This window comes from Ursus americanus, chromosome 22 (genome assembly GCF_024610735.1).
Source record: "Ursus americanus isolate L20-20 chromosome 22, mUrsAme1.1.p, whole genome shotgun sequence".
NCBI lineage: Eukaryota > Metazoa > Chordata > Mammalia > Carnivora > Ursidae > Ursus > Ursus americanus.
This window is the reverse complement of record NC_142148.1, coordinates 14,338,577-14,353,129: the sequence shown is the minus strand read 5'-3', so window position 1 is coordinate 14,353,129 and position 14,553 is coordinate 14,338,577. Positions and strand designations below refer to the sequence as shown.

The window sequence follows — 14,553 nt, the reverse complement described above, 5'->3', positions numbered from 1 at the left end:
AAGGGATGGAAAAGAGAAATTCAACACAGCATGGCTGAAGGTAGAGATTAGGGGGAAAAACTTCATTATTATGCCCCATCAAGTTGAGTCACCTCAGTACACTGGTTCCATGAGTAAACAGAATAATTGAAATACAGTGTGGTAGGCTGGAGTCTTGCTTAGGTAAGCAGCCACAGGATTCTGAGAGGGCACGGGGAGGTAGGTGTGCACGTTCCAGGTGGTTGTTCCAGAGGGGTATCCAGAGAAGGGCCACCTGAGTTGAAAGATGAAAAGGGGTTGATCTGAAGAAAGGAGAGCAGAGAAGAGCTTTCTGGCAGGGGTCGCAGCACAGCCTGGAGCAGAAAGCTGAAGGCAGGAGGATAGTTAGAGATGCAGCTCAGGGAGCCTATGGCCTGGAGGCCCCATGAGCTTAAGGAGCGAGGGCTCTGGGGAGTTGCTTTAAACCTAAGAGCAACACCATGGGATTTGTGTATTAGAATCATCTGCTCACCAGATTCTGGCTGGGCTGTGGACTTGACCTCCAGGCCTGCTTCTTACCCATCCACGTGGCCCTGGGACCCCCATTCCCCTGCAAAGGCCATTTCCTGTTATTCCAAAATCCTAGGTCCCCACTCTTTGAAATGTCCTTTGCCGTATTCCTATCACTGAGCCCCCCTCCCCATAAATCATCTTTTCTCTGTCCTCTTCCAGCGTACTCTGCTCAGCCCAGGAAGATTCTATGCCTTCTCTTGGCCTGTCCCCGCCAGCACATGTCTCCTTTGGATATGCATATACTAAAATATCTTCCCTTTATCTTATCTGGTCTTCACCCCATGGGGCAACCCGAAGGCTACTATTTATTCTTTCACACATTAATTTAAGCTGCTTTAATTGCGGCTATGATACGTTTTATATAATATAATTAATGTTTTAACTCTGTGTACTGGCTTCCCAAGGCAGTTTTGTGAAGGGCCCAATTTTGGAATCAAGCAAATAAAGAGTAAGTAATGGCTGAAGTTATTATAGTAACGCCCTCCCCCCTCCCAAAGGAATTAAAACTGTACTTGCTTTTCGAAGTGGATTAAAAAGGGAAAAGATAGTTTAATGTTCTCTTTATCCCAGGCATGTTTGGGTGGCTCATGAGGAGTCCTCTGGACTCTGATTTCAAGTGTTCCTGGCTTATTGGTGTCTGACCACCGGCTTGAGGTGTGTTGTGACTACCAACCAGCTTTGCACCTTCTGTCCCCACATCCTTCTTGATGGAGGGTGTGCTGGGAATGAGAAGCTGCTGAACCCACTTACTCATTTATTCGTTCTGTGAATATGTATTTGTGTCCTATTCCATGCCCAGGACTGGGATGAATCCCATCCTGTCCTCAAGATGCACCCAGTCCAGTGGGGCCAGACAGATGGGGTTCGAGTCCAGCATGCTAATGCTGCAGAGACCCAGGGGGAGGGATAAGGTTGGGTGGAGCAACTCTCTCTGTCTCAGGGAGTTAAGTGGAGGCTTAACTGAAAAGGAAGCGAAATTTAAACTGGTTCCAGGAAGGAGAGGGGAAAGAAGGAAACAGCAAGACACTGTAAGAAGAAAAGACTGTTTGAAAATGGGGAGAAGGAGAGTATGGTGGAAGCCAGTGTGCATGGGAGGTCATGGCAGGGAGTGAACGTGGGCAGACAGGTGGGGGTAGAGTGCAGAAGGGCTTTCTAGGTCATGAGAGGGAGTTTGGACCATCCTGAGGATGGGGAGCCCAAAGAGGTTTTTCACCAGGGAAATGTCCTAATCAGATCAGATCCGGGGTTTGCAAAGAAAACTGCAACAGGATGAACAACAGGGGCAGGGGAGTTAGTTGGGAGTTGTATGGCCCATAGTTGGGGCTCAACAGGTACCTAGTGAGTGAGTGAGGCCATTGGGACAACCCTGGTGAGAGATGATGAACTTCTGAATTAGTGACATGTGTTGGAAAGGAGGGTGCCTTTTGCAGCAGAAGCCAGGAGGGTGGGGTTAGCAGCGCCTTCCTCTCCCATCATCCCCTATCTACGCAGCCTGGCCCAGAAATGCAGAACTTGGAGGGTCATCACCCCAACGACTATCTAGTTCAAGCTCCTCAGGTTCCACTGGGGATAACTGAGGTTCAAGGAAGAGCAACCCATCAGAGGAGGAGCTTAGAACAGAACTCAGGTGTTCCATGCTGCGGAGTAGAGAGTGTTAACATTGGTTGAAGAATGGCTGGGAGGGCCAGACACAGGGAAATGTAGGCACAAGGGTGTGGGGGTTTCTGCAGAACGAGAGGGTCCCGAGTCCCCTGAGATACTCGTGGGGTCCCACGATCGCACGAAAGGCTGATATCCTACTCTAATCGCCCATCTCCAGCCTCCGGACGGGAACGGGGATGGAATAGACGCATGGCTGCATGGATGGTTGGATGGGGAGGCTGGGACGCTGCGCCCACTCGAGGGAATTTCCTTTGAAAGAGTGTGAAACTTTAAGCTGGAAAACTCTTTTCCTTGAAACGTCCTCCTCTTCCCCACACCCCAGCTGTGGCCTTCCCGTTTTCAGGGATGGGGGGAACTTCCTCAGGCCTCTCCATCCGCGGTGGGGACACTTTCGGTTCTGCCGGAATTCCCGGAGGCTGCAGGGGAGAACCGTGGGGGGTTCCTGGGGAGTCTTCCCAGAATGTGGGTATCTCTCTTCTCTCCTTTAGCTCTCCGGGAAGACTGCTAGCTCCCTGCCCTCTTCAGCTTGGCCTCTGAGCCCCAGGGGCGAGGAGGAAGTGCTCTTCCTGGGACCACGCGCCCTCCCCAGTGCCAGAAGCGCGCCCCTAAACTCCGGGAGAATTAGACTCCTAGGAATGCCCGGGGGGAAATCCCGGCGCTAAGAGTCTTCAAGAGCTCCACCCCCCCAACGAAGCTGACCGCGATTGGTCCCAGAAGACCCCGCCCATTTCCTCGGCGGGGCCGGGGGCACCGGCTGGGGGAGTTACTAGAGGCCCAGTCCCAGCGCCACTACTCCGCCGCCTGGTATTCAGCTCGCCATGGTTCTTCTGCCTCTGCGCTGTCTCTTCTGGGGCTCCTTGTTGACCGCCGTGAGTTGAGTTTCTGCTCTGACCCGACAAGGGATTTGGGGATTTGAGAGTGGGGAGTGGGAAGAGAAGCAGTATTTCGGGGAAGGGACCTTCCTAGCTGATTTTGGGACGACAGACAGGTGGGTAGAAAATCTAGGTAAGGTACCCCGCGTCCTGGCTGAACGAGGTAGGCTGCCTCTGTCTTCTTCCAGATTGGGGTCCCATGTAGCCCACAGAGGGCGCGTAGTGGGGGCACTGCAAAAAATCGTGCACCTATGGCGTGGATGGGGTTGGGATTTGGGGAGCCTCAAGCCTTTATTTGGTCAAAAGGCTGCAGTCTGGGTTTGCTGTAGAGGCTGGCCGCACGGGGACTGGTGAGGGGTTTCAGAGGCGAGAAGAGAGGCCGGGCAAGGGAAGAGGCGGGTCTGGTCGGTTTCCTGTCCCTTCGCAATTGTGGACAGATGCCAGCCTCTCTGAGTGGTTATCATATCCTGGCCACCTGGGGCTGCCTTCTTCCAGGGCATCTTGTGGGAACAAGGGTGGGTGCAGAGGCCCAGGTACTTCTTCGAGAAGGCAAGGAGCTTTTAACTCTCCCACCCCCTCCCCCAAATCCTGGGTGATCCAACTTAGGAGGAATACCCAAGGCTGTGTCTCTGTCTTCTGAATTTAAGATGATATAGGGGACCTCTGGGGGGAGATGAATAGTTCATGGGACTCAAGAAAGGGCTAGGAGACCAGCAGGGGTTTCTCCAGGCACCAGTAAGTCTCAGTTATGCCCAACCAAGCATGTCTCCGGGATTTTCAGTAGCCCACACTTGACTCACTTTTTGTTTAAATGTATTTTTGTAGTTCCTCATTCTGGAGGCTGGGAATCCCCCAAGTACCTGACCCTCTCATCCCAACCCCTTTGGCCTCCCCCTACTTTCAAGGTCTGTGGTTTCTGGCATAAAGTCTGAGTAGGAAAGACCCACGGAGGGTTTGGGGAGGGGAGTCAGCAGCAGGGGAGAAGAGTCAGTGGGGAAGCTGCTTTGGTCCCAGAACTTTCATTTTCACTCTAAGCAATGGTTCTTAGGGAGAAAGGAGCCAGGAAGAAGGTGGAGCTAGAGGGAGGAGGAGGGCTCTTGTAGGAGGTATTGGAGGAAGAGCCAGGGGAGGTAGCATGAAGGGTGATCTGGGCTTCTCAAGAGCATACTGCCAGTTTTGGCTCCAGGTAGAGACTGGGTGGTGACAAAAATAGCAGGGGCTATTTGTCAGAGCTTCCCATGTGTCAGCCTCTGAGCAAAATGCTTTACAGGCATTCTTGATCTGATTTTTTTCAACTCCCCCATTATACAGATAAACAAACTGAGGCTCAGAGAGAGGCAATAACCTGCCAAAGTTCTCACAGCTAGGTGGAACCTGGATATAAATCTACGTCTGCCTGATTCCAAAGCCTGCTTCTCTGAGCCTCGGTCCTGAGCTTCTTTGTGTCAGAAGGACTGGAGCTATGGAGTGGGAACTGGGGATTGACAAACTTTCAGAGAAGGAGCTGTATTTCTCTTGGGTTTGAAAATGGCACAAAGGACGTTCATTGCTCTGGGCCTCTGGTGGGAAAGGTCCACAGGGTTGCAGGAAGAACATTCACAGGACGTGGTAGTGGAAGGAACAGACCTTTTTATTTCCGTCCCCATTTGGAATAAGATGCTTCTCTGTAAGTAATTTTCTCACCCAAACTGAATGAGAGCCACCAATTAGGGCAGAGTCCAGGGTGTTAGTCATCCCAATGGATATTCACAAATATGTATGATAATTAAAACTGCCATTTAATGAGCCCTTACTATGTGCTAGCTTCTGTGCTGAGCTGTACACATCTATTCATTCTGATTTTCACAACCTTGTCTGTGGAGTGGGCACTCCTCCCGTTTTAGAGATGAGGAAACTGAGGCTAAGAGAAACAAAAATAACTAGTATGCATTACAGAGGCAAGATTGGAGCCTTAAGCTGTTCGACTCTCAAGCCTGTGCTCTTTTCACTGGCTGTACCCGAAGTGTGGCATGATTTTAGGCAACACTCGAATATAGAACTAAACAACAAAAATTCACTTTACACTTCTATTAAAATCCTTCTCTTTTTTTCAAGGAGGAAGTCTCTGGAGCTAGGATAGAGTTAAGACCTCTCCAGCACTTGCTAATCCTCCTTTTTAAACAAAAACCAAGAACAGACCTGGAGAGGAGGGCTGTCAGCAAGCAGATCAACCAGCTGGGTTTTTAATAGCAGCGCTGCACTTCTGTTGAATTTATTTTTAGGGTTACCTTTTATTTATGAGAAGTGATACTGGCTCTCCTCTCATGGCAATGATATAAGGTTTACATTTAAAATCAATGTATTTGAAATTAATGAGAAGTAATGAATAGCGCGGGTGGTACCTGGATGGAGTAATAATAGCACGGGCAGGACCTAAGTTGATGGAGAGGGGGCAGCATTGAGACCCGAGTTCTCATCGGATTCTGGCGCTGTGTGACTCTGGGCAAGTGCCCCAGCTCCCTGGTCCTTTGGCTAACCATTTGTCAAGCAAAAGCATTGGATTTTAATCCTTCCAGCTTCACAGTCTTGGCATTTCGTGAGGGAGGGGTTGGATGATCAGATGATGAGGGTTTGGAGAGGGGAAAGGGATGGAGAGCCGAAGAATAGAAGGAAGCGGCCAAGTGCTAAATATAGCCCCAGCCAGAACGAGGACCAGCTGAAGCCAGACAGCCTCAGGGCTCCAGGGGAGGTGCTGGAGCCCTCCTGTGCTTCTGGATCTTTGGGAGGAGGAACGACTCAGGAGCCAAGCCAAAAGGCAGATCTGTTTAGTTCAGAGACTATTGCTATGTTCCAGCGCCATCACTTTGTAAAATGCCAGACCGATCCTCTGGGTCCTTTTATAATCACATCAGTTGGCAGTTTAGTTAAAAACAAACACACCAAGCAGGCTCTATTTTTCTGCTCTGGACTTCACTCCAGTTCTAACCTCTGTCCTGGCTGATTTCCACCTCCCTGCCATAGAGGCTGTAGCAGAGATTCCAAGATCCCCTCAAATCACCCCATTCTGTTTTTAGGTCCACCCAGAACGCATTGTATGCAGAGAAAAGCAATACCTAATAAACAGTCAGTGCTGTAATTTGTGTCCTCCAGGTGAGCCGCCGACCCCCTGGCCCCATAGTGGGACCCTTCTTGGTTTGCTGGCAGACGCAGACCCCATGTGTCAGCTGGAGTCTTAAATGACCCTTGGGATTCTTCCCATCCCTGCCCTGCTGTCAGAAATGTTCTGGGTTCCCTCTCTGCCTACCCAGCACTAGGGTTCCTATCTCTCCCATGGCCCCCACCAGACTATGAAGTCTAGAAGGGTCCGAGACAGTCGTCTTGGAACACCCTCCCCTCCTGCCCTAAACCCCAGCCTGCTCAGTTTTTGATAAGTGTCTGACTCATTGAGCTGGCTGGAGCCGTCTCATTTCCCGATGTTTTCCAGGAGAGAAACTGGTGAATGACTGCACAGAGATCACCGACACAGAATGCATTCGTTGCAAAGAAGGCGAATTCCTAGGCACTTGGAACACAGAGAGACACTGTCACCAGCACAAATACTGCGACCCCAGTGCGTGGGCTGCTGGGGAAGGGGTGATCGGGAGCTAGGCTGATAGTCTAGCTCATTCCTGACAATGCAGCCATTGCTTTTTTTTTTTTTTTTTATAGCCATGGTCTGTTCTGATTGGTTGCAGTCTGGGTTGTACTGGTTGTTAAATAATTTGATCCTCATCCCTACTTGGAAGAGGATCTAAGAAAATAAAAGCAGGACGTGTGAGGAGCAGATCCCCCGAGCATGGCTGATAAGGGGTCCCTCTCCTTCCTGCCGTCTCTGTTCAGACCTAGGGCTCCGGGTCCAGAGGGAGGGCACCTCAGAAACAGACACCATTTGCACATGCGATAAAGGTCTCCACTGTACCAACGATGCCTGTGAAAGCTGCACCCTGCACAGCCTGTGCCTCCCTGGCCTGGGAGTCAGGCAGATTGGTACGTGGCCTGTCTGGGACTCAGCTCTGCAGGGAGGAGAGAGGAGCTGAGGCTCCAGGTGAGGGGGTGGGCAGTGGGCACTCAGCCTCGACCAACCTGCATTGGGATGTCTGCTTGGTGAGCAGGAAACGGAACCTTTCTCAACCTGCCTCCAGCCCTGGGTATCTCCGTTGGGAGGGTGGTGGGAGGAGGCTTCCCCCGGGCTGTGGCAGTCGGGGAAGCTCTGTGCTGGGGGACAGTTCTCCCTGCCCTGCCCTGCCTATCCGCCAGTTCCCTTGAGAGCTGGCCAGGTGGTCGGTCCACTGTGATGACGAATGCTGCCTCCTTCCTTCCAGCTACAGGGGTCTCTGATACGGTCTGTGATCCCTGCCCCGTCGGCTTCTTCTCCAATGTGTCATCTGCTTTGGAAAAGTGTCACCCTTGGACAAGGTACAAGGATCCATCCCTTGTGTTTCCAGCCCTACGAGGGGCGTGGGACCACTTCCATTCTACCTGGCCACCTGTCCTGCAGCCCCTGCTCCCCATGTCCACACACTTGTGCACTTAGAGAACTTTTAGAGTGTCCTCATGGCTGACCAAAAGGCCACTGTTCAGCATTTTTTTGCCTGCTCTGTCTCAGTGGTAACAGATGTTACTGATCTCTCAATCTTCATCAGATTCCCTTCTTGGGGCACCGTGACACCTCTCTTGCTTTCCTTCTACCCCTCCTCTGCTCCTCCTACCTGGTTTCCTTGGCCTTAGTTCTAAGCTATACTCCCTAATAGCTTTGCCCACCTCCCCTGAGCATCTCATCTATACCCCTGGTTCCCAGACAACATTTCCTGTCTAGGTCTGTCTTCTGGGTCCCAGACAGTCATATGCCACCACTGAGGGTCCACCTCCATGCAGGTGACCCAAGGGCACCAAATGGGCTCGCTTGCCTGCCCCTCATCCTCTGGGAAGACACCTCCATGGGTCTGGGCACTTGTCCCACAGTCCCTCCCAAATCAGTCACCACATTCTGTCCATCTGGCTTTCCAGATGTTTTGGGATTCCTTCTCATTATCTTCACAGTCATCGCTGTGGTCTGGATGGTGCCTTTACCTCCTCACCGGCCTCCCTGCCTCTGCCCACTCCCCCCACCCTCTTCCCACAGTGAGCTTTCTACAGTGTATTTCGGATCATGGCACTCCCTATGTAAAATGCTTCATGGCTCTCTGTGCCTTTAGGACGAGACCCAGACTCCTTCGCATGGGCCCCCAACCTTCCAGCTCCATTTCCCGACTTCTTCCCCTATGCTACTTGCAATCCCCTCAGTGCACGCTTCATTCTCTTGCATCCACCTCTCCTGCCGGGAATACCCTTCAACGCCTGCTCGATGGACCTTTTACATTTAATTTTTTAAAAATGGGCGAGACAGGCTCGTGGGACACAAGGCACAAGAGGCCTATGGTGATAAGTCTTCTTTCACCCTGTTCCTCAGCCACTCAGTCCTCCCTGGAGGCAGCTACTGTTCCTCGCGTGTCCTTCCAGAGATTCTATGGACAAACAAATCCACGCACGCACATGCAAACACGTATTTTCCAAATACTAGCATTCCACACAATACGTTGTTATTTGTTTCCTGTCTGCCTTGCTCCAGTAGACTTCAAATTCCTTCCATGTGGAGACTTGGCCTTTTTTTCCCCCCTTCCAACGATGCATTCCTTTTACCTAGATCAATGCCCAGTGCACAGTAGGTGCTCAATAAATCTTTATAATAAATGTTGAAAGATAACCAGGGGCAGCTGGACTACTAGTATCAGAGCACTGGGTTCTGGCCTCTGCAGCTTAGAAAGGATGTGACCCCACATAAGTGTGTGACCCTCCTCTGAGCCCCCGTGCGTGCCCTCATTTGGAAAATGGGGATGACCTTCACCTCATAAGGCATGAGGAAAAGACAGGTGGGGGTGTCGTGTAGACGCCTAAGCATTCTTATGTATGTGCTTTCTCTGTAGTGTCTCACCTTTCCCCCCCCCCACTTTAGATGTATTATTTTTGGCCATGTTCTCTTCTGTCCAATCCTCCCCGCTCCTCCTGGAACCACGTCTTCATCATCCCCTATTGAGATGCCTGCACGGGCCTCCACTTGTCCGTCATTTCTCCTCCTGGGAGCTCTGTGGCCCCGCGTCCTGTCATTGCGTGGTCATCTGGTTGGACGCTGACCCACACACCTGCTGAATCCGGTTGGAACCTTCATGGCTGATTACCAGTGATCTGGTTCTACAGCCCAGTTTTCCATAGTTCCCTCACACCATCTGGCATGCCCCCCACCGAATCCCTCAAATCACACTGTCCTGCTTCAGCTAGAATGTACTGCTGCTCTGAATTTACACCCTTCAAGGCCACTCAGCTCTCCCTTCCCCGGTCTTTCTGGATGACCCCTCACCAGAGGTTCTCAGCTGAGCAATTTTTCTCCCCAGGGGACATCTGGCAATGTCTGGAGAGATTTTGGTTGTCGCAACTGGAGAGGGGCTGCTATGGGATCTAGCGGGTGGGGGCCAGGGGTGTGGCTCAGCACCCCACGGTGCGCACGACAGCCCTGCAACAGACTTAGGGGGCCCCAAATGGCAGCAGTGCTGAGGCTGACGAGCCCTGCCTTAGACTGAACCCATCATCCCTCTCTTCCAACCATGGCGGGCTTGGTCTCCCCTTCTCTGAATGATTCCCGTTCACTTCAGCCTATGTGACAAAGCGTGGCGTTCCGTAGAGACTCTCCGGTTATTCCTCCTTCGAGATGTGCAACAATTTTTTCTGTGCACTCATGAGTTCCATAAGAGTCTGTGTCTTTCCCGTGATAACCAGCATAGAAGGCTCCCCAGCATACGTGCTCGGTGAACCTGAACTTGTTGGTTTTGACGGTCTCCCTCTGGGGTTGGAAATCTTACGGTTGGGGAAATTTCATGTCTCTTTCTCTCTCTCTCTCTCTGTGTCTGTGCTGTGTGTGTGTCTGTGCCGTGTGTGTGTGTGTGTGTCTGTGCCGTGTGTGTGTGCGCGTGTGTCTGTGTGTCTGTGCCGTGTGTGTCTGTCTGTGCGTGCGCGTGTGTCTGTGTGTCTGTGCCGTGTGTGTCTGTGTGTCTGTGCCGTGTGTGTGTGTGCGCGTGTGTCTGTGCTGTGTGTGTCTCTGTGTGTGTGTGTGCGTGTCTGTGTCTCTGTGCTGTGTGTGTGTGTGCGTGTCTGTGTGTCTGTGCCGTGTGTGTGTGTCTGTGCCGTGTCTGTGTGTGTGTGCGTGTCTGTGTGTCTGTGCCGTGTGTGTGTCTGTGTGTGTGTGCATGTCTGTGCCGTGTGTGTGTGTCTGTGTGTCTGTGCTGTGTGTGTCTGTGTGTGTGTGCGTGTCTGTGTGTCTGTGCGTGTCTGTGCCGTGTGTGTGTGCGTGTCTGTCTGTGCTGTGTGTGTCTCTGTGTGTGTGTGTGTGCGTGTCTGTGTGTGTGCTGTGTGTGTCTCCGTGTGTGTGTGTGCGTGTCTGTGTGTGTGTGCGTGTCTGTGTGTCTGTGCTGTGTGTGTCTCTGTGTGTGTGTGTGTGTGTGTGCGTGTCTGTGTGTCTGGGCCGTGTGTGTGTGCGTGTGCGTGTGCGCACATGTGTACTTCTGTCTGCACAGCTGTGAGACCAAAGGCCTGATGGAGATTGAGGCGGGGACTAACAAGACGGATGCCGTCTGTGGTGAGTCTTGGAGAATGGGCCCTGGCAGCAGGCTTGGGGGGCGGGGAGCTCAAAGGGAACTCAGCAGCACACAGAGACAACCCGGGGTGGGGGTGGGGAGAGAGAGAGCAGGTGAAGTGAGAGGAAGAGGCAGTTTTTTGGGGTTGAGGCATCCCAGCTTTACCACTTTCCTGTGGAGCCTGGGTAAGTCACTGCCCCACTCTGAGCCTCAGTGTCTTCATCTGTGAAATGGGATAATAACAGCAGCTCCCTTAGCAGCTCAGGGGAAGTGCCCGGCATGGGTTCTCGCACTTTCGAGGTGCTCCAGCAATGCTCTTCTGCCACCCTGCATTTCAAGCACCAGCACGGTGGGTCACTCACCTGTTCATCTCAGGGCCTCGGCTTTAATTTTGGAACGAAGAGGTTGGCCTACAGCACATATCACAGACTCACATAACTGCAAGTACCAGGCAGGTCAAGTTGTGGAATTGAAAAGTCACGGCTAAGACTAAGACACTCTCTCTTGTTTTTCTTAAGACCCACTTTCCTCTTGGCAGGGCTGGGACTGGAGTGAGGTGAGCGAAACACCTGCCTTGGACACAGTATTAAAGGGGGTGCCGGAAAAATACAGTCATCAAGATAAATAACATTTGATACGTTAAAAAAAAAGCTAATGTAAAAAAAAGTCCATAATGAACAAAATATCAAAGTTGACATAAAAACGTGATCCAGCCCTGCCTCACTTGCCTCAGCCTAATCCCAGCCCTGGTTCCAATAAAACTTTATTTAAAAAACAGGCAGCCAGGGGTGCCTGGGTGGCTCAGTCAATTAAGCGTCCGGCTCCTGATTTTGGCTCAAGTCATGATCTCAATTTCAGCTCAGGTCATGATCTCAGGGTCTTGAAATCGAGTCCCGCGTTAGGCTCCCCACTCAGTGGAGAGTCTGCCTGAGATTGTCTCCATTTCCCTCTGCCCCTCCCCCCACTCATGCTCTCCCTCTCTCTCCCAAATAAATAAATAAATAAATAAATCTTTAAAAAAAAGAAGAGGCAGCCAGCCTGTAGGCTATAGTTTGTTGATATGATTTTTTAAAACGTGACATTTAAATATTATTTTTCTTGATTACTGAGTTTTTTGGTGTCCCCTTAAATTTTTGTCCTACGGTGAGTGCTTCACTTGCCTTCCCCTGGTCCCTGCCATGCATCTTTCATTTTCCCATTTAGGATAGAGACTTAGGTCCAAAAATACTTTACTTTTCCCTCCATGCTTCTATAACCAAGGCAACAGTGCAGACATGAATGCTGATGGACCTCAGCATTGGGCAGAGAGTGGGGAGGGATGGGGCATGTGGGTAGCCAGTCCTCAGTTCTAGTGAGGGGTGCCAGGTGGGGCTGCTGGCCTGCTGCGGCTGGATCTTCCAAACTTCTAAGAGAAACCAGATATCCTGATACTAAATATGCCATCTCCCAATTTTAAAAAGTTGGCAAATATTTCAAGAATTCTTTTTTTTTTCCAAAGATTTTATTTATTTATTGGACAGAGAGAGACACAGCAAGAGAGGGAACACTAGTGGGGGTTGGTGTGAGAGAGGGAGAAGCAGGCTTCCCGCTGAGCAGGGAGCCTGATGTGGGGCTGGATCCCAGGACCCTGAGATCATGACCCGAGCTGAAGGCAGACGCTTAATGACTGAGCCACCCAGGCGCCCCTCAAGAATTCTTTTTTAATGTGTTGGTCACACTAAGCACATCCGGCCACATTCTCCTAGGGCCACTTGTTTGAATCCTTGGATTTTATTTTTTTTTAAGAATTTATTTATTTATTTGACAGAGAGAGACAGCCAGTGCAAGAGGGAACACAAGCAGGGAAAGTGGGAGAGGAAGAAGCAGGCTCCCAGTGGAGCATGGAGCCCGATGTGGGGCTCGATCCCAGAACACTGGGATCACGCCCTGGGCCGAAGGCAGACGCTTAATGACTGAGCCACCCAGGTGCCCCAGAATCCTTGGATTTTAGATGAGCTCAGCCATTGAAGGATTTTAGAGTCCAGCAAGGTGCAGCAGCCTTAGGCATGGGGGTAGGGGGGTGCCGCTGGTGGGGAGCCGTCATTGAAGTCTTGATTTCTCCAGGTTCCCCACCTCGGATAAGAGCCTTGGTGGTGATCCCCATCACGATGGGGATCCTGCTTGCTGTCCTGTTGGTGTCTGCCTGTATCAGTGAGTGCCCAGGTGGGGAGGCGATGAGGGAAGGAGGGAGGGAGGAGAAGGTATAGATGTGACCACCTGTTTCCTGATCTGGCTTCACCAACTCCCAATCCCTTTTTTTTCCCTCTCTCTCTAGGAAAGGTGGCCAAGGAGCCAGAGAATAAGGTAGGTCAGCCCCGGGGACCGGCTCAGGGTTTTGGCAAACTGGAGAGAAAGCCTGACTCACTGTTGACTGTCTGGCAGGAAAACCGATTCAAGGTCTACCCCTGTGGTGGGCGGGAAGGCAGCAGAAGCAGCTCCTCTCACCCCCAGTGCTGGGCTGCGGGGAGGGCTCTTCCTGTTCACTCCCTGGCACCACCCACCTCTGTCCTCTCAGGGACCCCCTCCCCGCAGAGCAGCCCTGGCATCCTTGGCAAGATCTGATGTTTCCTGGCATTTAGTACCTGGGGAACCATGTCTCTGGGGCCTTGGTGCCAGGTCACTGGGTGGGGGCTGGAGGGCGGCTCCTTGGATCTGAAAGCTTCTTGACACTCTCTGTGTGGCCAGCAGGGGGCAGGAGGCACCCATGGAATCAGCACCGACCCTGCCTTTGGGAAAGGGGAAGGGGCTTGTGTTTGGGGGAGGGGTGTCCTTCTGAGGGAAGGGCTACTCGGAGGTGTAGTGTTGCTGCGGGGCGGGGGGTGTAACCTCACACCTTGGCTCCCCTAAGGTTATGTGTCAGGACCCCGTGGAGGACCCCGTGGAGGACCTGGAGGACTTTCCTGTCCCACCCCCCTCCATTGCTCCGGTGCAGGAGACCTTGCACGGGTGCCAGCCAGTCACGCAGGAGGACGGCAAAGAGAGCCGCATCTCTGTGCAGGAGAAAGTATGAGGCATGCGTGCCCAGGAGTGTGGCAGCCTGGGCAACCGGGCGCAGGCTGGAGAGCCTGGAGCTGCTGGGGCTGCTGCTGGGCACCAGGCGACGGGGCACACCCTGCCCGCACCCCTGCGTTGCAGAAACCAAGAACCTTCCACCGCAGCCCTGGAGCCCAGTGCATCTCCCAACTTGCTTTTAAAGACGGAGGCGAAACTTTTTGGCGGCCCTACAGTGATAGCCATCCACCAAACCGTCCAGCCCAGCAGTTCAGGGCCCAGAGATGGACCATGGTGGTTTCTACAAGCCCGGGCAGACCTATATGCGAATAGCCATTGCGGCCTTGTTTGTGATGTTTGTGACAGTGGACGACTAGAAGCCACTTAACTGTCCATTAGCAGGGGAGTGACTAAATAAAATTGTAATATATTTATACAACAGGATCCCAAAATTGTAATATATTTATACAACAGGATCTCAAAAACACTTGTGGAAAAAAAAAACAGGTTGCAGAATGATGGGTATGGAAACATCTTTTTTTTTTTTAAGGATTTTATTTATTTATTTGACAGAGAGAGAGACAGCCAGCCAGAAAGGGAACACAGGCAGGGGGAGTGGGAGAGGAAGAAGCAGGCTCCCAGTGGAGGAGCCTGATGTGGGGCTCGATCCCAGGACTCTGGGATCACGCCCTGAGCCGAAGGCAGACGCTTAATGACTGAGCCACCCAGGCGCCCCTGGAAACATCTTAAAAAGATACCCCCAGACACATACCCCC

The 14,553-nt window shown here is 51.9% G+C and overlaps 1 protein-coding gene across 2 annotated transcripts; it reads left to right on the top strand.

Annotated features, from left to right (window-relative positions):
• Positions 1-2,930: 2,930 nt before the first annotated feature.
• CD40 (CD40 molecule) lies at positions 2,931-14,214 on the top strand. Of its 2 annotated transcripts, none has more exons than XM_045804773.2 (9): positions 2,931-3,062; positions 6,119-6,194; positions 6,529-6,654; positions 6,924-7,070; positions 7,406-7,499; positions 10,688-10,749; positions 12,851-12,937; positions 13,062-13,090; positions 13,635-14,214. In XM_045804773.2, exons 1-9 carry the CDS (start codon positions 3,012-3,014, stop codon positions 13,794-13,796), a joined length of 834 nt encoding a protein of 277 aa, XP_045660729.1. In that variant the 5' UTR covers positions 2,931-3,011; the 3' UTR covers positions 13,797-14,214. The 2 variants fall into 2 exon arrangements, with proteins under 2 accessions (XP_045660729.1, XP_045660728.1); XM_045804772.2 differs by having other exon boundaries at positions 12,851-12,949.
• Positions 14,215-14,553: the final 339 nt, after the last annotated feature.

Coding starts and splice junctions, on each gene's coding strand:
- CD40 (XM_045804772.2), top strand. CDS start 3,012: ATGGTTCTTCTGCCTCTGCGCTGTCTCTTCTGGGGCTCCTTGTTGACC. Junction 3,063..6,118: donor GGGGCTCCTTGTTGACCGCC/GTGAGTTGAGTT, acceptor TTCTGTTTTTAG/GTCCACCCAGAACGCATTGT. Junction 12,950..13,061: donor CTGTATCAGTGAGTGCCCAG/GTGGGGAGGCGA, acceptor CTCTCTCTCTAG/GAAAGGTGGCCAAGGAGCCA.